A 20164-nucleotide genomic window follows, 5' to 3' on the forward strand; every position below is an offset into this window, starting at 1 on the left:
GTGAGAAAAGCCACCGTCAAGCAAGCGAACGGTGTCACCGCACAAGGTCTCATACATGCTATACCCCATCGGGCGCTTCCCGGATTCCTTGATCCCACCAGTTTGCGTGTGCTCGGCCTGATGCCGATGCAATCCTAAGCACAGTTAGTCTCATCATCCCGAGCTTGGCATACCTTGGAACAGACCTTTCATGTCGCCGTCATACTCAACTGGGAGCGGGACATTTTCCCGCTTGTACAGGTCCTTTATTGCTGAGCGGTAGCTGGCAAGCGTGCCGGGTTTGTTCGAGCACTGGTATTGCCATTGAATGAATGCGAGAAAATCGGAGTACTGGAATACTGTCAAGTCGATGGCTCCGTCATGCTTAAGCATGATGGGGCTGCCGTGGGCCATGATCCACTTCTTCACCTGGTTCAGCCCACTCTTGTACCCAGCCTTAGTGGACCTGGAGACTCGCATGTCACGGATCTCCTCGAGCGTCGAGGCTTGTCGTGGGTTCGATGACATTGTCACGTTTTGTAATGTGAACAGTTTCTTCCAATAGGATGCCCTTCCTTTCAGCTCGACACGTGTCGTGCAAATTCGACATAGCATGGAACATGTAAAACATCTTGAAAATACTATTGGTGTCCCCTCGAATCCAGGAATAAATGGAATTTGCACGACTTGGGTCGTGCAGAAAGCCGTGTAACCGGATGCCAGTCGTGCAAACACCGTTTTATGAACCTTTTGAAATTTCAATTTCACCTCGACATTCGATATTATCGATTCTCAAGTTTTATTCACCTTGGCCCGTTTAAAAGTCGGGGGGAAATCAGTATTTCAATCGGATCTTGTTCAACACGTCGAAGTATAAAATCGTCATTATATTTTCAGTTTGAAGTTGGAACATGAAGCACTACAAATATATAATACTCGTGTATTACAGTATTCACCCACAAGATACTGTGTCAAGTCCTAAAGATGCACAATATTCGGAGTATATTTGTACATCCAGCTAAAATTAGGGCTGATTTGGTCCTGACGTCAGTGGGACGCCGACCAACGTGCCGAGATCATGCCATGCACGTCGTGTGCGCAGATGCGACGCACGATTTACCGCAGGTCGCTCCATTTGGAGGGAGCAACGCCGGGGACAGTTCGAAAGTGATTGCGGAGGGTCAGCAAAATCAACTTGATACCTCACTCGTCAGCGTCCCCGAGTACTTGTGTTGACCACCACGAGGAAGGAAGGCGCCCGGTGCTTCATGACCATCAGTAGCGAGCGTGCTTGTGTAGGAAGCTCTGTGACAGAGCACTGGTCGCGATCTCGTAGGCAAAGAGGCACCTGGTTAACTTAACGGACGTTACACTAACGCATTGTGTCTTGTTTCGAGCACTTTATGGTGGATCGAAGCCAACACCCCAAGAGGACAGAAAATGTGGCAAGCGCGGAAATGCTCTGACATGGTGCTGGACGGCGGAGAGGACCACCAGCGGCCTCGCACCCATCATTCTGCAATCCCAAATCCATCCGCATGACCTCCGCCACCATGATGATGCCGCTGCTAGCACACGACGTCCTTCCAGCTCCGCCACCTCGACAAAACCGGCAAAAGAGCAGTGTTTACCATCACCACCTTCTTCAGGCTTCTTCAGTCCCAGCCAGGACGTCCACCATCTCCGTTGGGGGTCTGGCCTACGGTATTCACGTTGTCGGCTCCACAGCGTTCGTTGCGTGCCTAACCCACGTGAGTTGGATTCACCTCCACGAGAAGTGCAGCCTTGGCCGCGTGCATGTGTCTGGCCCCGCACGGTCCGTCGTCGCCACGTCGAACGGCAAGTCTGCGTACGTGGCGTGCCACACTGGCGGATTAAGCATCATCCACACAACTCCTTCTTTGCACGTTGGTGACCACTTCAACATCCCAGCGGTCGGCGTCGCGATGAGTACGTCTGTAGCTGTTGTGGTTTGCGATCTCATGGGCGTGTGCTTCTTCGACACGCGCTCGCACACTTGGACGTCGATGCTTCCTCTTGCCGTGGGAGGCACAACTTTCCGCGCCAAGGCCGTTCAGGTCCTCCACGATCGGTACGCGTACATCGCGTGTGACGCAGGCATGGTTGTCGTTGTTGACTTCATCGACGCCCGCCACCCCGTCATCCTGACGGCAAAGCGACTCTTTTCCGGGGATGCACATGCCATTGCTCTCACAAGCTCGGCGGCGTACATCGCGTGTGGCGCCAGAGGCGTCGCCGTGATCGATCTCGAGCAGCTTAAAGCTCTGGGCGTTGTCAAGACCGCGTATGGATCCGTGTTTGACGTGCACCTGGACCAGTCGTCCCGTCGACTCTTGTGCGCGTGCCAAGTCGGGGGGCTGGCCGTATACGACATCAGCGACGACGATGGCATGTCTTTAACGTTTGTCGGCCAAACGAACGCCTTCGATGGAATCTGCCATGGTGTGGGAAGCACAAAGGACAAGATCCGTTCAAGAGAGGTCGGCGTTGTCACATGCCAGTCCGGCGGAGTGCAAGTCGTTGTGCTTGATGCAGTCGAGACGTGGCCAGAACCGAAACGTGCGCGACTCGCGGACGCGTGCACCCTCATGTAGCGACCGCATCGGCCGATCCCTTTTTTCTCAAACGTATTTTGTGTGCATTCACTAGATGGAGCCGCTCCGGATGCACATGACGCTGGTGCAGAATCCCCCTAGGCATTCTCCGTCCTGCCGTCGGAGACACAGTCATGCACGTGCTTGGAACTGACGTGGCAGCATCCTGAGGCCACCACAGCACCCCACCACACAACAAAATCGGATTCATGGAAGCCATTGCTTGAAAGGGCCTGGCAGCCTCTACTTTCAGCTACCTCGTCGAATTCATTCGGCCTACAGCCACTTTGATTTGAACCGCGTTGGACTCAGACTTGCTGAGGACCATGCAGCAACTGGTAGAGCAAGATAGCCGACGCCGCACTCACGTTGAGCGAGTCGACTTTTGATGCTTCGTCTTGGATGCTGCCTACACCAAGACGTGAAGCTTCCGACTGCAATGGACCTGTCGGCCGCATGCAAGATGTGGTCAACCTGGAATGGTCAGAATGTCGTTGCAGACTCGGCGAATGGCGGGCTTCAGGCCACGGTGTTCGTTACCCTGGTGTATCATTCAGCGCAAGAAACAAAACACGATCGACAAGTCATTGCATACCATGACGAGGATGGTTGGGCTTGCAATCTTGTACGATGCGGACGAGATGGCCTTGGTGCCGCTGCACGCCCCAACAATCGTCCAACCAAGCTCCTGGCACGTTGCCAGCGCTTGGTGCATGTTGGGCGTCTGAAAGAGTCGTCGCTACATCCACACTCGTTCATAGAAAGGCGACAAGGTCCTGTCGCTTTAGTACCTCGTACGCGAGCACCTCGGATGATCCGACGGAGGCGCGCAGCACCTAAATTCCACCTGATCAGTTAGAAGAGGACGAGACTGGTAATGGCGCTGCATACAGCGGCGGAAAGCGGCGCGTTGTTGCGGGCACTGGTCAACACAGCATGCGCTCCAAGAAAATACGCCGATCGTAGCACAGCGCCAAAATTCTACAACGTTGACAGTTGAGTCGGTAGAGTTTCGAAGCATCATCAGAAAATAGCTCAGACCTGCGCATCATGGAGTTCGTCGAGGGCCAAAATGACTGGCGGACGTCCGTCCATCGTGACTATGCATGGTGGGTTGGTTTAGAGAGAAGTCGATCCATACCTGGAGGAACCAGCGGCTCGAATGTAGGCAGCTCGACGGGGTCTGCGAACAGCACGACGCCCTGCACAATTTCTAGTTTAGAGTCGAGTGGGTAGGCTACGCCCTACCTGGTGTGGCTTGTCGTTGGTGACGTTATTCAACTTCCACTTGCTGCGCACAACGCATTTATGCATGCTGCGACGACCACACCATTCCATACCTTTCGTAGCTGACAGGAATACCATACTCCAGCGCAAGGCCTTTGATTTCCTTCAAGTGATGGTCTGCATCTGAAGTCGTCTTCTTTGACGCGGCAGCAGGTTGTCCGTTTGTGTCGCGCAACATCAGCTTGTGAAACACACGCATGTTGCATCGAAGAGCTTGTCGAACTCCATGGATACCATGCAAGGCTTCTCCTGGAATGACTTCTTGCGGTGCAGGTCGATCTGTGGCATCTCCACCGTCCGCCGGAGACACGGCAACGGTCCGACGTGCTGTACCTCCTCGCCTGAAGTTATCGCCAGACGACGATCGTGCTGGCGAATCACGGCTCTTCCAGCTCCTCGCCGAGTCAGGCTTGTTGCTTCTCCAGATTTGGCTGCTTTCAGACCTCCCGCCTCTCCAGCCGCCCGTCGCAAACGCGCGATGGAAGCCGCGGACGAGCATCGCTTTGTGCTTGGGGATTTGGTGGTGGGATGGATTTCGCCAATGATTGGCTATAGATCGGACCAATCAGGGACGAATATTTTGGATCGGGAGACAATTCAAACGTGTGAAATTAATATACCAAGCCTGGCCATGAGGCGATCGCGCTGCTCTGGCATGAAGGCGATCGCGCTGCTCTTTCGCGGCTTCAATGGCCCCATCATGCAGGGAACGAGATCATGGGTGATTTTCTAGAAGAGGACATGTTTCGGCTGAAAGATCCACATGAAACATCCGTGGCATCACGTCTGGGCAGGGAGGTTACACTGCCTTGCGAAATTTCCAGTGTCCAACGATATGCGAGCGAGCGCCACAACGGATTTCAGTGAGGGGGGGGCTGCTTGTTCCAGCCAAACTGCGGCTGAAGATATCAATGTGAAGGAGATGCCACTGCGCCAGCATTCACAGCCATCTCCCTCGTCATGGCATTATGCATACGATGTGTATGTGCACACGATGGCAAGCACCGTGGCGGCAACCTATCGCGATGAAAGAGTTGGAATTCATGGGAAAAATCGCATCGGATGGTGTTGCGCGGCGACTAGAGGGGTTTCTCGAAGATAGCATGGACCCACACGCGGAAGCGGACGACTCCCTGCGATCGATTCGAGTACTGGCGGCGAATGTACTCGTTCTCGCGCTCGACCAAGCCGGCCGCCACAAACAAGTCGCGCACTTCGTCTGTGCACAGCTTCAGCTAGGACGATTCTCGCATTCACGGCGTCGTACCGATGGTAAAGTAATACGCGCGGGTGTTATCTTGGCGGACGTAAAAGTTGTCGGCCAGTTTGTGGCCAGGCTTGAAGCGGAGCTGTGCTTGGTCGTACCGGCCATAATCTCTAAAAAAGATCTGCCAACACGCAAGCATCACACCACTTCCATCACGATGGTGGCCACACCTTGCCACCGGGTTTGACGGCGTCCGCGATCTTTTGCACGGCGGCTTGCATCTTGTCAGGATGCAGCGCGGACAAGCAAAACATGAACAGCGCAAAGTGCACGCCGCCTTCAGCGTCAATCACGGCCGGCAGCGGGTCGGTCGTGATGTCGCACACCGATACGTGGCACCGGGACGGGTCGTACAAAGGTTGTTGCTATGGGATTCGAACACCTTTTCAACAAAGGACGGTCGGCTGAAGCAAGACTACATGGAAGAGTTCAACGGCTTTGGCGGCAAAATCAATCGCGACAACATGAAGCCGCGGATTCACTTCCAGAAGCGGTAACGCGGCGTTCCCGACGCCACACCCGACTTCGAGCAGCCATGTTTTCTACGCGCACGAGGTCACGGTAGCATGGACAGGAGCCGCGCATACCTCGTCGGACGTGTCGCCTTCTTTGGGGGCCAAATCTGAAAAGACGAGGTGGAGGTAGTGCCTGAACCGCGTGTTAGGTGCTTCCGACGACCCGGTGTCCGTACCGGTCTTTGTAAAAGTTTGTCGAGTTGCGCTTGTAAAACAAATCCCAGCTCTTCGCAGCTTCCTTTTCGTACTTGTCTATGCGCAGAGCATGGAGCGCCGGCAGTAGTGACCACGGCGCATCAACGTACTTTGCCAAAATGGCGGGACGACCTTCTTGTCTTGTTCGAGCAGCGCCTTGGCCAGTTCCTCTCGCTCTTCCGTCCATTCGTCGTCTGCCACAAGCAACCCGTCGTCGTCGATCACGGCAACCCCCGCGGCCTTGACCACGTCCTCTTCTATCTTCTTGTTCATGTCCGCCATCGCGTCCGTCGCGCCAGTCGCTGTGACCTGGCCCACGTCACTGATTGGCTCTCTGCCAAGGCAGGGGTTTCGGGGTTCGCTCCATGCACACAATCGACTTCGACGTGCCGACCGCAGGCACCTTATGACGGCCCTGAAGACTGAGAGACGGTATGGGACGCCCTGACCATGAATCACCATGGTCTGCAGAGGTCGGTCCGATGACTGAATGGGAATTTTGTAGCGTGGCCCTCCATCAGGTCCGCCTGCGAGTGTGCATGGCCAGCATGTCCAGCTTCGTGTTGTGGTGCTGGAACCAGCGACTGTCCCCGCGAGTCGCTTCGATGTTCCATGTCGATGGATTCGTGTGGCACAACCATACAGCATGTCTCTGCCATTTCATTCTGCAGTTTACCAACTCTGTCTTCTTCGTACGCCGTGCCACCCGATACCGGAATATAAACATGCAATCCGTTTTTGCTGGGGATTGTGCTACTTGATGCGAAAGGCCGTGGAGGCTTTGACGAGAAGTGTGGTGTCTTGTTTGAGCTGCACCCACCGATCCTTTGGGTGCATCTTGATCCTACGTGCTGGGTCACGCGCAGGGAATTGTCGGGGACGACATACGGTCTCGTCTCGCCCGTGCGCATGGAGGGATGGTCGCGCAGAAAGAGAGCGCTGAAGGAGCATGGTGTCAGCATGACAAGCCGACCTCGTCGATGACGTACTAGTTTTGCTGAGTATGCAAATTTTCCCGGTCCAGCGCCATCGCCTTCAAATACAGCGCTTTGGCAGCGGGGAGTTGCCGCCTCTTGACGAGTAGATTCGCGTAGTTTCCTGGGTACGACGGTCACGTCTGGCAGCGTCGTCAGCGGCGGTGGACATACCACAAATGGTGACGTTCTCGTTGTCCATCTGCATGGCCTTTTGGTACATGGCATCTGCATGTTCAAGTTTGCCCATTTCACTCAGCAGCGACGCGTACTGCGCTGGACCGACCCATCCAGCCATGCCATCAGCCATCTCATCGCGGGGCTCGTAAGCGCACGTACACAGGTTGTTGACGTGCGTCGGGTCCATCTTGAGCGCTTTCACAAAGCACGCTTCGGCCTACGTGGTCGCATGAGGAGGTGCAAGTGGAAGGAGCATATACTTGGACTAGATCCCGCTTGGTATACCGCAGAAAGTTGGCGTAGTTGCCCAAGTTGCTGGCTACGATCGATATCCATCCACGTCAACTGGATCGTATCGCAGCCCGTACCGTGACGTGGAAATGCCGTCATGCAGCGGACGTAATACGCTTCGGCACGGTGAGCGTCCCCGCGAACGCGTTGGAGGAAGCTGCGGCGATTGCAACATGTTCATTTGTGGCGATCTAGGATAGTGGGCGTACTTTGCGTAATGGGAGAGATGGAGAGCGTTGTCCGCGGTCGCATCGATCGCACGGAGGTAATACTCTTCCGCGTCGTCAGCGCGCTGCGCGATGTGGTCCAAAAACATGGCAAAGTGGCCCAAATTAACTGCCATCACGCCCGTCAACAACACAAGAGCTAGCGAGTCATAGCATCGTACCGCCATGCGTTGGATCGAGCTCGATCGCTTGGGTGTACGCCTCTTCTGCTTGTGCAAAGTCGCCTTTGACTTTCTAACGACAGGCACAAGTCATGCCAACTCTCGAGGGGAAACGGCAATAGGGACACAGACGTGGAGGAAGAACGCTTTCCGCCCGAGTTTGTCGGCGCGGCTGTGCGAGGCCACGTCGGGAGTGAAGTCGAATGTGGTCGTGCGATCGCGTTGCCCAGCCCGCCCCACCATATCTGTCTTGGACACGACTGGCAACGTCTGGCGCCGCAAGTCGTCCAGCGTCGTCATCGTGAGCAGAGGGTTCTTGCGTGCTGCTTTCGCGTGTTTCGTTGGCGACGGCGGAGGTCTCGAGGGGGTTGGGTGTTCTTCATCCTGCCCGGCAATGCGAACGAGGTCGTGGAAGCCTTGGATGCCCTCGCGAGCAATCTCTTCTTGAAGGTTGCGCAGCAACTGCACCTTTTCGTGCTCCACGTGGACTCCGTATTCATTGTTGTTGCGCTCGACCTCCCGAACGCGCAGTTCCTAGCTGACCATGGGAGCAACGTACTCGTCAGTCGGCGGTTGCGAACCTTGTCGTTGGCAGCTCTCAGTTTGTCGCGCAGCGCCGCCTCGATCTCGACCAAAGAGTCCATCGCTGCCTGTGTCATGGACGCAGCCCCCTGCAGCAGCAGCAACATGTTGCGTCGTGCCTGTTGGGATTATGTACGTACTTCCATCTTCTGGTGGTCGACATCCAGCAGCTTTTGCGTGTAGAATGCGACAGTGTCCTCGCCGAGCGCAGCCGCAATCGCAGCCGACCGCGCCTTTTGAATCGATTGAATTTCAGCTTTGAGCTGGCTCGCTTGCAGCTTCTGCTTCTGACTGCGCTTCATGGGCGATGTCGATTCGGTCGTCCCGTCATAGTCATCTCCCGTGCTGTCAGTTGCTTTTGTCGGTGTGTTTAATGTCGTGGCCGTTTGGTTGTTGTCGTCATGCGCAGGCTCTGGAAGCCAAGCACTTGTAGACTTTTGGGGAACAAGATAGCTCGTCGTCCCGCCGCTGCCCGCACCGCTCATGTTTCGATGTTGCTGCAGTCGTTGCAGCAACGTCGCCCGCCGCTCGTCCCCACGGAGGCCAGGGGTGTTGGTGCTAATGCCGAGCTGCTCGAGCTCTCTACAGTGACGGAGGTTGGTGTTGGAATCACAACGGCGTCGTCGTTCACGTTACCGCCGCAAGTCCGTCATGTTCCTGGCGTCGCAACTGGAACCGGCCAGTTTGCCCGGCGGCGACGTGCCAATCGCTTCTTCATATCGAGCTACTCCATGTCTAGTTGGTTCGTAGCAACTTAAAGAAACATTGCACCGAGGAGAATCGCACGGCGGTCGTCGCCGCGGACGCCAGGGGTCGCGGCAGAGATGCCGAGGGTCGTCAGCGCATCCCGCAGGCTCGTCGTGTTCATGGCACCGGTCGTCGTCGTCCAAAACCGTTACCGGCAGTTACTCGTGTGCTGGTGTCGGTTTCAAACGCAAGCACGTCGACGATATATATGTTAACTAGGGCTTAGTCTTGGGACGACGAAGGCGGGTCGTCGGCGCCGCTCGCCGGCGGATCCGTCTTCTCTTCATCGTCCACGGCGTCCGTGTTGGCTTTCTTCGCCGGGGGTGGCGCCGTGCCGTCGGTCGCACCAGGCGCTGGACGCTTGTTGGTCTTTTCGGCCGCGTTGAATCGCAGGGCCCGCTCAACGCGTTTCTGTTCTTCGGCCTCTCGGTCCACACCAAGCAGAGGGGCTTGCTGGCTCGCGTCGGCCGTGAGGGTCGGCACGGGAAGGGTGATGTTGCTCTTGCCAAAGGTCAGCGTGGGCGGGGCGCTTCCCGACGCCGACGGAGGGGCCAAGTTCAAGAACGGATTGGACGACTACATCACAACACCATCAAATGCATACTCGAGACAATGGCAACTGGACGGACTTTGGGGGTGACAGAGACTGGAGGGGCGGCAGGTTCCTCAGCCTTCTCCTTCGGCTTGGACATTCCAAGGAACGACAACCCTTTCGACGCGGCAAAAGCTCCAAAGCCAGAGGTGAAGGCGGGAGCGGTTGCGTTTAGTGTTGATGGGGCCCCAAAGGTTCCGACGGCACCAAATACAGTTGGGGCAGTCGGGGGTGCGCTGCTCGGCGCAGGTACAGCAGGGACTGTCGTAGGCGTTTGTTCAGCCGACATGTTATCCGAGGCTTCGGTGGTTGCCACGGTGGCTGGAGGTCCCGTTGGAGCAGCCGAAGTTGGGTCCTTTGGAATTTTCTTCGACTTTAACAACAACGTGCGCAACGCCATTTCGCGAATCTTTTCCGGGTCGTCGGCGGCGGGTGGCGCTTTCGGTTCTTCCGTCGGCAGCGGGGGGCACACAGTCTGCGCGACCACAGGTGCAGGTTGCGTTTGGGAAGACGGAGCATCCGTAGGGGGAAGGGGAGGAAGTGGAGTGGCAATTGCAATAGCTTCCACCGCAGATTCCACCACCACAGGAGGTCGAGTCGCCGCTGGCGCAGTCACAGCCACAGGTTGCTCTGCCTCGACAACAATTTCCTCCTTGACGGCGGGTTCCGACGTCGAAAGTGGAGGTTGCACCGTTGTGGGTTGTTCTGACGATTCCACGCGGCTGGCCTTGAGCTCGGCGATTTCCTGGCGAAAGGCGTTGCATCGTTGGAGCAACTTGGTGTTCATGTCTTTCAATGCGCCATTCTTCTTGCTTTCCGAGTCGAGCTTGGCCTTGAGTTCCGCCTCGGCCAACTGGCGCTTTTCTTCGCCAAGTTTGGCCTTTTGGTCCAGCGCCTTGACTTGGTCGTCGAGTGCCTTTACCTTGCTCTCCAACGCTTTCTCCGACTCGCGAACGCTCGACTCCTTGGATTCCGACTCGGACTTGCTCGCTTCCAACTCGGCCACGCGTTCCTTTGCAGCCTTTGCCTGCTGCTGCCAATCCTTGACAAACAGCCGCATGCGCGCCAGTCGTTCTTCGGCATGCTTCTTCTCTGTCACGAGCTCCTCGATGCGCTTCTTGTCTTCTGTCGACACGGCTTGCGTCGCCGCCACGAGCTCGTCGACGCGGGCTTTCAGTTGGTTCCGCTCCGTGCAGACTTGTTCGTGCTCGGCAGGGTCAATCTACCGCCAGAAAAACAAACGGATTGAGTTCGTCACCGTGGACTACATAGGACGCACCTGCTGGTACTTTTCAACGAGCTGGTTCACGCGGTCCTTCCATCGCTTGTTGGCTTGGGTTAAGCTCTCGACATCTTCCTTCAATGCTTGAATCTGCGACTTGAGCACACCCTCGGCAGTTTGGAGCGGTTGGATCTGCGCTTCCAGGCTTTCGATGATGGCGTCTTTGTCCTTGCACTTCTTCAAGTTTTTGTCGTTCTCGTCGCGGAGCATCGCGTTGCTCTCACGCAACAAGCTCAGCGTGTCGAGCTGCGCCGATCGCTTGTTTTGTTCTGTCGCCGTCAGCATTTTCGCCTGTCGACCACCGTGAAAATGAACAATTTCACAGCGGACTCCAGAAAAGTACCTGTTCCAGCTTGGACACTTCGTACTCGGCCTTGACGCGGTCCAACGACTTTTCCAGCGTCTTGATGTGCCCTTGGTGGCGAAGCACTTCCTGCTTGGCCACGTCGCTCTTGGACTGGGCAATTTCCAAATCTCGGCGCAAGCTCGAGATGATTGCGCGGAGTTCGCGCACCTGCTTGTCGTGCTCCGTTTCGGGAACGGCTTCACGGTCGTGGAACGCCTTCAAAGTCGCTGCTTCTTGGAGGCGGTTAAAATCTTGTGTCAACACGTCTAGCTGCGAGTGCAGGAGCTTGTTTTGCTCGGTCAGCGACTCCACGGACGATTGCGCGTCGGCGAGCGCGTCCTTGAGCGCGTCAGTCGTTTTGGTGTGTTGGCCTTCAATGCCATTCAACACGCGTTGGAGCTCGTCGCGTTGGCCTTCCGCGGCCTTGATCGCCTTGGTTGCAGCGTCCATTTGTTTGCGGAGGTCGTTTAGTTGTTGCTCGGCGGTGGCATGCGCCTGCAACTCGCGGCTGTAGTTATCTTGGGCAGTGGCCAAGTCGGCCTCCAACCCCGCCAAGCTGTCCTTGACAGTGTTGAGTTCCTGCTTGCACGAAGCGAGTTGGCTTTCGGCCACAACCACGCGATCGTTCGACTTGCGGAGCTCTTCGCGCTTGGTCTGGTCCCACGAATCCATTTCCTCGCGCAGTTTGTTTTCTTCTGCAATGTTGTTCAGCATCTTCTTCTGCAACTCGGCCAATTCGTGCTTAGCCGTCGCGAGTTCGTCTGCAATGGCCTTGGTGGCCGCGTCGTGCTCGGCCTTGAGCTTCTCACTTGACGCCGACAACACGGCAAACGATTTCTCGTTCGCTTCGGAAATGACCTTGTATTGCTCGGCGTGCTGCTCGGCCGTCTGCTTGGCCGTCAGCGCTGCGTGCAATTCCTGTAAGTCAACCACCGTCAGATCTTCCATCCAATGTGCCAAGCATGACGAACCTGCTTGGCGTCGTGGAGTTGCGTCTCAAGCGACGAAACCCGCTCGGCGGCGGCGACCCCCGCGCCCTTCTTCAACTGGACCTTTAACACGGCGACCTCTTCGCTGAGGGCTTTGATCTGGTTCGTCAACGCCTTGGCTTTTTCGTCCAAGCCAGCCTTCACTTCTCGGACACTGGCATGTGCGACTTTTTCCGCGTCGAGCATCTTTCGAATCGATTTGGTTTCTAACGTCAGTTCGGCGATTTTTGCACTGGCCAAGCTTTGTGCGTCGTCCAAGGCTCGCTGTTTGTCGGCCAATTTAATTTCTAGTGCGGTCGCAACCGTCGTCAAGCGGGCGACTTCTTGGGCCTGGCGATCCGTCTGGTGCGCCTCAATGCGGTGCACCGCCTCCATGAGCTTGAGTTGGGACGTCTGTTCGGATCGCATGGTCGCCAGTTCGACGCGGTGGCGCTCTTCCTGTGTGGTCATGAATGCGAGCTCTGTCTTGGTCTTTTGCAGCTCGCCGTGGAGCGACTGGACCTCGGCAACCCGTGCGTCCAATTTGGCAGACAAGTCCGCAGCCTGCTTCTGCGTTTGGATTAGCAGTGCATTGCTTTGGTCGTACTTGGACCGGAAATGATGGAGTTCCTTGTCCACATCCGCCTTGCGGCTTTCAATGAGCGCAATCTTATCCTCGAGCGACTTGACATGGACCTTGGCTTCCATGCCGCTCATCTTGGCCTTGGAGCACTCGACGCGAAGGCCGTCGACGGTGTCGCGCAACTCGGTCACGACCGCTTGCTTCTCCTTCTTGTAATCGTCAAATTCCAAACGCAGTTCTCGCAACATGCGCGACTCGTACGACTCGGTCGCGATGAGCGCCAAGGATGTCGACGGCCGCGGCGACGACGGCTGCTGCTGTTGGAGTCGTTCCGCGTCGACAAATCGCGTATCTGCCTGGGACAGCAGCACACGATACATGTCTCGCTGCTTGACGATGGCCGCGACCATTTCCTGCTCGCGTTCGCGTTCTGCGCGGAGTGTCGTAAGTTCTTCCTGCACCTTTTCCCACTGCGCCGATGTGCACGTGTCGTCTGGTTCGATCGTGACAACCACGGCGCTCGAGCTCGATTTGTGGTCACCCTTTGCCTCGGACAGTTCGCGGACGATGCGCAGCAGCTGCTGGTTGCGCGTCTGCAGCTCCTCCACGCTGCGGAAGACGACGAGGCTCTCGGATGCATCGACGACTGGGCTAGACGACTGCAACGACTGAAACAGGAGCTGCTGAATCTGCTTAGACAAGTCGGCAACGGACTGCTGCAGCGTGTCTCGCTCGACTTCGACCTTTCTCTTTTCGGACTGCGCCGCACGCAACGTCTCCCGCGCGCGGGACAAATCAGCCATGCACACATCAAGCCGCTCGCTGAGCTGATCGTGGGCGGCGAGCGCGCGCTGGTTCTCTTTCTTGAGGCGGTCTAAGTACGGTGCCTTGGACGTGACTTCGTTCAGAATGCGCTCCAAGTACTTTTCCAGCGTCTCCTTCGTCGTGCGCTCGTCCTGCACTTGCTTCTCCAACTCGACAATGCGATTGTACATGTCCGTGGGACTCAACCCATGCGACGCCAAATGGAGCTCGCCCGCAGTCGGGGAAAACTCCGAAATCGTCGCCACTTGCGTCGCGGCGGCCGACTGCGTGGCTTCGAGCTCGGCGACTCGCGCGACGGATTTGCGAAGCTCAATCTCCAACTCGTCGATCTTGGACTCAAAGACGCGGGTCTGTTCCGTAAACACGTCCATCGTCGCGGCCTGAGTTTCTTCACGGACTTTTTGGCTTTCCTCTGCCAAAGCGTCTTCCGCTTCATGCAGAGCCGTTTGCAGAGTGTCGCACTTGGCTTGGAGCGCCTCCACTTGGATGTTCGCATCGCTCACAGCGTCCTTGTACAAGTCGGTCAGACGATGCTGCGCCGACAACTCCTTTTCAAGGTGGCCTAACGCTCGCGAGTGTTCGGTATGGAGTTCCATCGCGTTTTCGCGCGCAACCCGCACATCCTCCTTGAGGGACGCATTCTCCGCCGTCACACGTCGGAGCATTTTCTTCAGCTCCTCGACCTGTTCGGCCAGGTCAGCGTTTTGATGCTCGACTTCTGCTAGCTTTTTGTTGTGCTGGAGCCGGAATTCGGTCAACGCTCTGCTTTTCTCCACAAGGCGATTTTGCAGTTCCTCGACATGAACCTTGTCGTGTTCGCGGTCCTTATGCAAGCGTGTGACTTCCAGTTGCAAAGGAAGAAGCTTAGCTTCGAGCTGCGCTTGAGCCTGCAAAGCGCGGGTCTCGCTTGTTTGCAACTCCACGAGTTGCTTCGCTTGATCTGCGGCTCGTTCGCGCTCGGCACGGAGTTCTTCAAGACGTTGGTCGGACAAGCTCAAGACACTGTGAAGTTGGGCGTCAAGTCGTGCTTTTTCCTGCGTGATCTGAGCGAGCTCATTCGACAATTGGTGCTCGTTGGATTTGGCGTCTTGTAGTTGCTTCACGTGAGCATCGGCCTCAGCTTTCAACGTCCGCACTTCCGCCTCCAGTGCCTCACTGCGGGCGTTGGACGCAAGAAGAGCTTCCGAAGTTGCCATGTGCTTGCGTTCAAGCTCATGCACCAGTTGCTCCTGGTTCAGTTCCATCTTGCGTACCACCCACTCGACCTTCTCCGTCCCGTCGCCACCGCAAAATGACCCAGTGGCAGAAAACATAAAAATATATCCTAGTTTTATACTTCGAAGTACAGTATATCAATAAAAATATCGAAAAAACATTTTGCTTCCCGCGCCCATCCATTGGTTGGTTTGAATCCTGTGGCGCGGCACGGCGCTGCCGCTGCATAGGCGTCCTTGACGAGAGATCTAGGTCCCACGAAGGAAACAAACCGTGCTAAGAGAGGGGGGCGCAGCAACGCGACGGGAGACTCGTGAAAATCCCATGCTAGTCTTTGTAATACTTTGAATGCGTTGGTGAACATGGATCATTCTGCCACCTGGTTGTAATTATTGCTTGAGGTATTTGGAACGAACGATGAAGTCAAAGCAACGTGCAAACTGAAATATTTATCGTTTTCGTGCTAATAACAGCGTCGTCGTTTGGGCATACTTACACAGCAACACCAGCGGCGGAAGGAACATACGCGACGTCGGCAACGTGTTGCTCAACTGCGGGATTGGCGGCGGCCGCCGTCGTAGTCGACGGCCCACGCATGACACTGTGGTACTGGGGGTGCTGGATGGATAGAGCAAGGTAAGCTACGTTGCATGAAACCACGGGGGAATTGTACGTACGTTCCACATGATGAAGAAATTGAACGCAGATAAGATGAAGAAGGCAATGCCCATGATGATGCCAAAGGTGCCTTGGGTGAAGGACAACAACGCAATCCTGCAGGCGAAAATATAAGAGCCCCTTTCAGAGGTACACAAGCTAGATCGTGGACTTACAGCAAGATGTACACAGAACGGCCGAACCCAGTGAACATGAAGCCAAAGTTCTCCTTTGTCTTGGTCTCAAGCTTCGGGAACTTCTCCCGGAACTCAAAGAGAACGAGAAGGCCCGAGAGCACAATCACGTACAACTGCACCAAGAAGCTTTCATAGCTGCTGACGGAAAAAATACCGACAAGCCCCATGAGGCCGAAGACGACACCGACCGCGATGTTGGCGAAGCGAAGGTATCCGTTGATGCGAACGATGTCGGTCTTGTTAATCGAGTCGATGTACTTACTCACAACTTCAGCGCCTTTGTTTTTTACCGCCGCAGCCTTGGACTCGGACGTCGCCGGAGCTTCCGCCTTGGGAAGGGGCATCGACGCGGCTGGGTTCGAAGCATCCATTATGCTGGAACTCGTGCAGTCAGTAAATGGAACACGGTGTTTTGCATCAGGCCGTCGTATCCGGATACCTTTGGCATTCTGCATGGGTGGAAAATATTACATACAATAATCCAGTTATATTTTAATTGTTTTTTTGTAGGTCTCAATGCCTCCGGATGCTACCTATTGTTGGGGGATTGTTTCACCCTTCATCAGCTATTTCAACCAATCAAAATCGAGAATTGAAAAGTTGTATTCTTATCCATCCTAAACTCCTCTGAAATTGAATGTATCCGGTTGTCGACGTATGGACACGACAAAGCAACGTTCCGGTAATCGGCGCTTGCCTCTTATTACCTATACCTTCAATCAATGAATACTTCTATGTTGGGTTTGGATTCGCAATTCAATTCTTCCAAAATGAATAATCACGATTTCTATTCTACCCAATGAAAGCAACTGCTCGACCAACGACAATCGCAAATCGTGAACTTGGTCACACCAGGGGCAAGGCACCACCATGACGTCCCAATTGCCGCCGTTGCGGCTGGACTCGAAGCCAGATCTTAAAGATATTGATCTCGAAGACAGCAATGCAGTGGCGCCCGATGGATGTAGCTCCGTTGGAAGCGAAGTGAATTTGATCGACGACAATACCCCGTCGAAACCGGACATTAAAGACACTCCGTTGACCAAGATGAACTTGGTAGCCATGGGCTCGAGTGCTTCGCCACTCCTCACATACAAGACATGGACAAACATTTTATTTTCCCTTGTGCAGCCTGCGATAGTCGTGGGGTACTTGGCCCTTTTCCATGGGATCTGCGCTGCCTACGCCAAGCCTGGCGTGTCGCAACCATCGTTTCCCGATCCGAGGCATACGGTCCTTGGCGCGCTTGCGTTCAGCACCTGTGAATGCACCAAGTGGACTTTCGAGTGGATTGCCAAAAAGTCTGGCCGTGGGACTCTCAAGGACGGGTCCATGTACTTGTGGGGAGTCTTTGGCGCAGTGGTGTGCACTTCGTTGGACGACGTCGTGCGCGTCTTGTTTGTGTGGCTTTTCGCCACAACATCCACGTTCTCGTCTGCATTTTCGTTCGGCGTAGGCTGGGGATGTGTCGAGGTCGTGTGTCACATGGCGTCGTTCGCAAGTCTGTGTCTGAATCGCGCATGGTCGTTCCACGAGGCCACGAGACTGCAGCGCATGCTCACCCGCGTCGGCATTCGGTACTATTCGTTCGTTGTACTGGTCCACCACTTCTTTTCTGTCGCATGTGGCGTCGGTGCGTCCTTGGTGGCGTTCAAGAGCGAAGCGGATGGAAAGTTTGTCCTGGTATGGATTGTGCTGTTTCTGCGCTTGATTGGGTCCGTCGTCCAAAATGAAAGTCTCCGACGACGATGCTCGATTTGGAACGCGTCGCTGGTCCTGTTTCTCCTAGAAGTCGTGATTTTGCTGCTCGGATTGTCCTTGTGGCAATGGGGAGCTGCTGTTGACACATCCATTGCCATCATGGCCGACACCGATCATCGCCACCACTCGAGCCTCGCTTCGGCGACTGAGATCCCATCGACGACTGCTAGTCGTCACAGTCACCACAAAGGGCACCACCACCCCACCCCACGACCGTAGTTTCGTGTGCCTTGTAATGAAATTATTTGATCGTCACCTTGACGATATCCGACCCAATCTATCACCTGGAGTTGCCCCATTGCCCATGTCGCTTGCAAAGAAGTGCATGAGGTTGAGCTGTTTTAAAATCCAGTTTGCTCTTTCACGACAACCAGGCATCCTGTCCACCCGAGTGGAGCAAGGCTGGGAGCTACCGTAGACATTTGCGTTCGTTTGGTCGTTCCTCCAGTGCACATGCATCGCCAGCATCACCTGTCGAACCTCGACGGACCTTTGATTACGGCAGGAAAGAAAACTACTTCACAAGTCGAACCCCTCGTCCTCTGGAATCGACCCTTGAACCATGCGCAAGACCATCCGTCGTCGGTAAAACTTCATGTCGCGTTGAGAAAACGTCAACGGCTACAAGTTGTTAAGTGCGCCAAGACAGCACGTGCCACGTACCAGGTCGCGGCTGAGAAAGTCCGCAAACATGCACGTGAACACCCCACAGTCGAACGAGTTGCCTTGCTGGGGTGTGTCGTTCGTGGTCGCGACGAGCTCCCACCCGGTCGAGTCAAACACAGTGTTCTTCTTGTGCTGCGACTCGTCATGGAGGTACTTAAAGAGCACATCCAGACACTGGATGCCCACGCCGGCCATGGAGTCATAGTACTGAATGCGCTTTTCCTTCATGAAGATCACAGCCAGACACCAATGCACCTACGTTTAGCGAATGTAAGCACGTCATTGTCAGGAGCGACAGAAGTTGGCGTTACGTTGCGGATGTTCACCGGTACAAAGATCTTGTCCATGGCAAAAAGGTCCACCTGGTCACGACGGTCAGTTCCCAGACTCTCGGCGGATCCACTCGAGTACCTTGCGCGTCCACCGGCGCACGTTGGTATAGTTATACCCGTCTTCGCTTACTTTCGAGAAAAAAAACGAGTTGAAAAAGTGCGATTTGACCGGGCGGGTTGCATCTCGTTCCGTGAGCATTTGAAACCAAAAGTTCACAATCTACGCCACGCCACGGTCGCGCACTCTCGCGTTGACGCAGTCGACGTGCTTTACCTCGTCGTTGAGCCACGTGGCTGGCAAGAGGCACTGTAGGAGACCCCGGGACACATCGACGTTGAATTTTTGGCACAATACTTCCGTCGGTGGCCCGCCGTGCAACGCTGTCTCGACAACGCTGTCGTCTTCCTCGGGTAGCTCCCTCCCAGCGTCAGACTCTTCCAGCAATTCGTCCATGATTTCTCCGAGCTCTTCTCGAACCACATCCTCCAACACGAGCTAAGAAGCCACCACGTGAAAAGGAATGTAGGATGGGCGAGCAAACGAAGTACCTCCCATTGTCGGTTGGCGACCCAAGCATCATGCTGGCGCTCGATGTCGCCGCTCTGCCGCGTCACGCGCAACTTTTCCAGCTGCGCTTCAATATCGTGGATTTGACTGCTGGTTTCACGCCACTTTGCATGGTACGACTCGAGGTCGGTGTCAGCGAAACGAGAAGACTTTCGATCCGTTGAGCCACTCGATGTGTTGTCGCTGGACCCTGGCTTGGCATTGCAACTGAAGCCTCCGTTATTCGGGTTGCCCGTGATCCCATTGCGGTTGTTCAAAAATCCCTTCTTGCGTTGCGACAGGTGTTTCATTTGTTGCGCCAATTGCTTGAGCAACTCAGCGTTCGATCGCTTCACCGTTTGAACTCCAAACGGATCGTTCGAAGGTGCTGCGACTCTGTTGCTTCTTATCCGTGCGCGCTCTGCCTTGTATTCAGACGGTAGCGCACTGTGCAGCTGATTCCAAAAGTCGCGACGGGACATGGTCTGCTGCTTGATCAACCATAGAGGTTTGTCCGACACAAGCTGAAGGCACTTGATCGCTTCTTCACTGCTCGCCACCGCTTGATGAATACGCCGTTCCATTCTCCACTCGTCCACTTCCCGTAATGACGTCTATCCACGGGTCACGTCATCGACTCGCACCATGACGGCTTACCTCCATGGCGCCGTCGTGCCGCCGTGGTCGTTCAAATTGTTGGCTTCCGGTACATGCCAAAATTATCCGGATGATTCCAAGTGCCTTTGGAGCCTCCTCTCGATGCAGAGACCGTTGCGCCATGAGGCGAGGCGCAGGCTGCTCCATGGCATGGCACAGCATAGCTGGTTCCTTCCAACCATCGACTTTATTTGTTGGAAAGACAAGTACACAACAGTCACTGACCGGCCTTGCGTCGCCATGTAAACTCGAACGTACAGTGCGTATGTGCGTAAAGCAATCGCATACTCCATACCTTTCCTCTGTCGTCGTCCATCCACACCGATGCTCTAATAGCTGCCACGCGGCAATTCGATGCGATGCTCGCTGGGTGTGGCGTTCCATGTGACTTGCATAGATCGCGCTTTCCACCCAGCCCCGACAAGACTGGGCTCAACAGAGCACCGGATGCGACGAGCATGCCAAGGCAGTTGTCAAAACCCGCGGCGGCGGGAGCGTCCTTGGCGAGGCCCTGGC

General features: G+C 55.4%; 9 protein-coding genes across 11 annotated transcripts; 2 read left to right on the forward strand and 7 right to left on the reverse strand.

Annotated features, from left to right (window-relative positions):
• Positions 1 to 58: 58 nt before the first annotated feature.
• On the reverse strand, positions 59 to 507 carry H310_06758 (hypothetical protein; the record flags this gene model as incomplete). The annotated part of the gene is made up of 2 exons (XM_008871932.1): positions 59 to 117; positions 174 to 507. 2 exons carry the CDS (start codon positions 505 to 507, stop codon positions 59 to 61), a joined length of 393 nt encoding a protein of 130 aa, XP_008870154.1.
• Positions 508 to 1424: 917 nt separating this feature from the next.
• H310_06759 (hypothetical protein) lies at positions 1425 to 2641 on the forward strand. Its single transcript, XM_008871933.1, has one exon. It carries the CDS (start codon positions 1518 to 1520, stop codon positions 2592 to 2594), a length of 1077 nt encoding a protein of 358 aa, XP_008870155.1. The 5' UTR covers positions 1425 to 1517; the 3' UTR covers positions 2595 to 2641.
• A 138-nt stretch (positions 2642 to 2779) lies between these two features.
• Positions 2780 to 4407, reverse strand: H310_06760 (hypothetical protein). Its single transcript, XM_008871934.1, has 9 exons — positions 3935 to 4407; positions 3843 to 3885; positions 3736 to 3796; positions 3636 to 3694; positions 3486 to 3575; positions 3386 to 3430; positions 3190 to 3333; positions 3069 to 3135; positions 2780 to 3003 (listed from the first exon to the last, which is right to left on the reverse strand). The coding sequence occupies exons 1-9, from the start codon at positions 4378 to 4380 to the stop codon at positions 2903 to 2905; spliced, it is 1056 nt and encodes a 351-aa protein (XP_008870156.1). The 5' UTR covers positions 4381 to 4407; the 3' UTR covers positions 2780 to 2902.
• Positions 4405 to 6177, reverse strand: H310_06761 (hypothetical protein). Of its 3 annotated transcripts, XM_008871936.1 has the most exons (8): positions 5969 to 6177; positions 5840 to 5915; positions 5736 to 5796; positions 5568 to 5690; positions 5319 to 5513; positions 5149 to 5269; positions 4502 to 5100; positions 4405 to 4430 (listed from the first exon to the last, which is right to left on the reverse strand). In XM_008871936.1, the coding sequence occupies exons 1-7, from the start codon at positions 6138 to 6140 to the stop codon at positions 4961 to 4963; spliced, it is 888 nt and encodes a 295-aa protein (XP_008870158.1). In that variant the 5' UTR covers positions 6141 to 6177; the 3' UTR covers positions 4405 to 4430; positions 4502 to 4960. The 3 variants fall into 3 exon arrangements, with proteins under 3 accessions (XP_008870158.1, XP_008870157.1, XP_008870159.1); XM_008871935.1 differs by lacking the exon at positions 4405 to 4430 and having other exon boundaries at positions 4467 to 5100; XM_008871937.1 differs by lacking the exons at positions 4405 to 4430; positions 4502 to 5100; positions 5149 to 5269 and having other exon boundaries at positions 5275 to 5513.
• A 313-nt stretch (positions 6178 to 6490) lies between these two features.
• H310_06762 (hypothetical protein) lies at positions 6491 to 9141 on the reverse strand (the record flags this gene model as incomplete). The annotated part of the gene is made up of 14 exons (XM_008871938.1): positions 6491 to 6702; positions 6747 to 6797; positions 6848 to 6956; positions 7007 to 7108; positions 7172 to 7229; positions 7273 to 7331; positions 7381 to 7460; positions 7513 to 7639; positions 7692 to 7764; positions 7824 to 8225; positions 8273 to 8362; positions 8414 to 8855; positions 8910 to 8997; positions 9045 to 9141. The coding sequence occupies 14 exons, from the start codon at positions 9139 to 9141 to the stop codon at positions 6612 to 6614; spliced, it is 1869 nt and encodes a 622-aa protein (XP_008870160.1). The 3' UTR covers positions 6491 to 6611.
• Positions 9142 to 9242: 101 nt separating this feature from the next.
• H310_06763 (hypothetical protein) lies at positions 9243 to 14860 on the reverse strand (the record flags this gene model as incomplete). The annotated part of the gene is made up of 5 exons (XM_008871939.1): positions 9243 to 9596; positions 9650 to 10834; positions 10892 to 11185; positions 11238 to 12158; positions 12212 to 14860. The coding sequence occupies 5 exons, from the start codon at positions 14858 to 14860 to the stop codon at positions 9243 to 9245; spliced, it is 5403 nt and encodes a 1800-aa protein (XP_008870161.1).
• A 389-nt stretch (positions 14861 to 15249) lies between these two features.
• Positions 15250 to 16083, reverse strand: H310_06764 (hypothetical protein). Its single transcript, XM_008871940.1, has 3 exons — positions 15665 to 16083; positions 15509 to 15605; positions 15250 to 15449 (listed from the first exon to the last, which is right to left on the reverse strand). Exons 1-3 carry the CDS (start codon positions 16054 to 16056, stop codon positions 15324 to 15326), a joined length of 615 nt encoding a protein of 204 aa, XP_008870162.1. The 5' UTR covers positions 16057 to 16083; the 3' UTR covers positions 15250 to 15323.
• A 430-nt stretch (positions 16084 to 16513) lies between these two features.
• Positions 16514 to 17722, forward strand: H310_06765 (hypothetical protein). The gene has a single exon (XM_008871941.1). It carries the CDS (start codon positions 16556 to 16558, stop codon positions 17663 to 17665), a length of 1110 nt encoding a protein of 369 aa, XP_008870163.1. The 5' UTR covers positions 16514 to 16555; the 3' UTR covers positions 17666 to 17722.
• Positions 17723 to 17905: 183 nt separating this feature from the next.
• Positions 17906 to 19728, reverse strand: H310_06766 (hypothetical protein). Its single transcript, XM_008871942.1, has 7 exons — positions 19649 to 19728; positions 18994 to 19605; positions 18719 to 18940; positions 18524 to 18664; positions 18424 to 18474; positions 18110 to 18367; positions 17906 to 18067 (listed from the first exon to the last, which is right to left on the reverse strand). Exons 1-7 carry the CDS (start codon positions 19652 to 19654, stop codon positions 17966 to 17968), a joined length of 1392 nt encoding a protein of 463 aa, XP_008870164.1. The 5' UTR covers positions 19655 to 19728; the 3' UTR covers positions 17906 to 17965.
• Positions 19729 to 20164: the final 436 nt, after the last annotated feature.

Source organism: Aphanomyces invadans, assembly GCF_000520115.1.
Source record: "Aphanomyces invadans strain NJM9701 unplaced genomic scaffold supercont1.12, whole genome shotgun sequence".
Taxonomy (NCBI): domain Eukaryota; phylum Oomycota; class Saprolegniomycetes; order Saprolegniales; family Verrucalvaceae; genus Aphanomyces; species Aphanomyces invadans.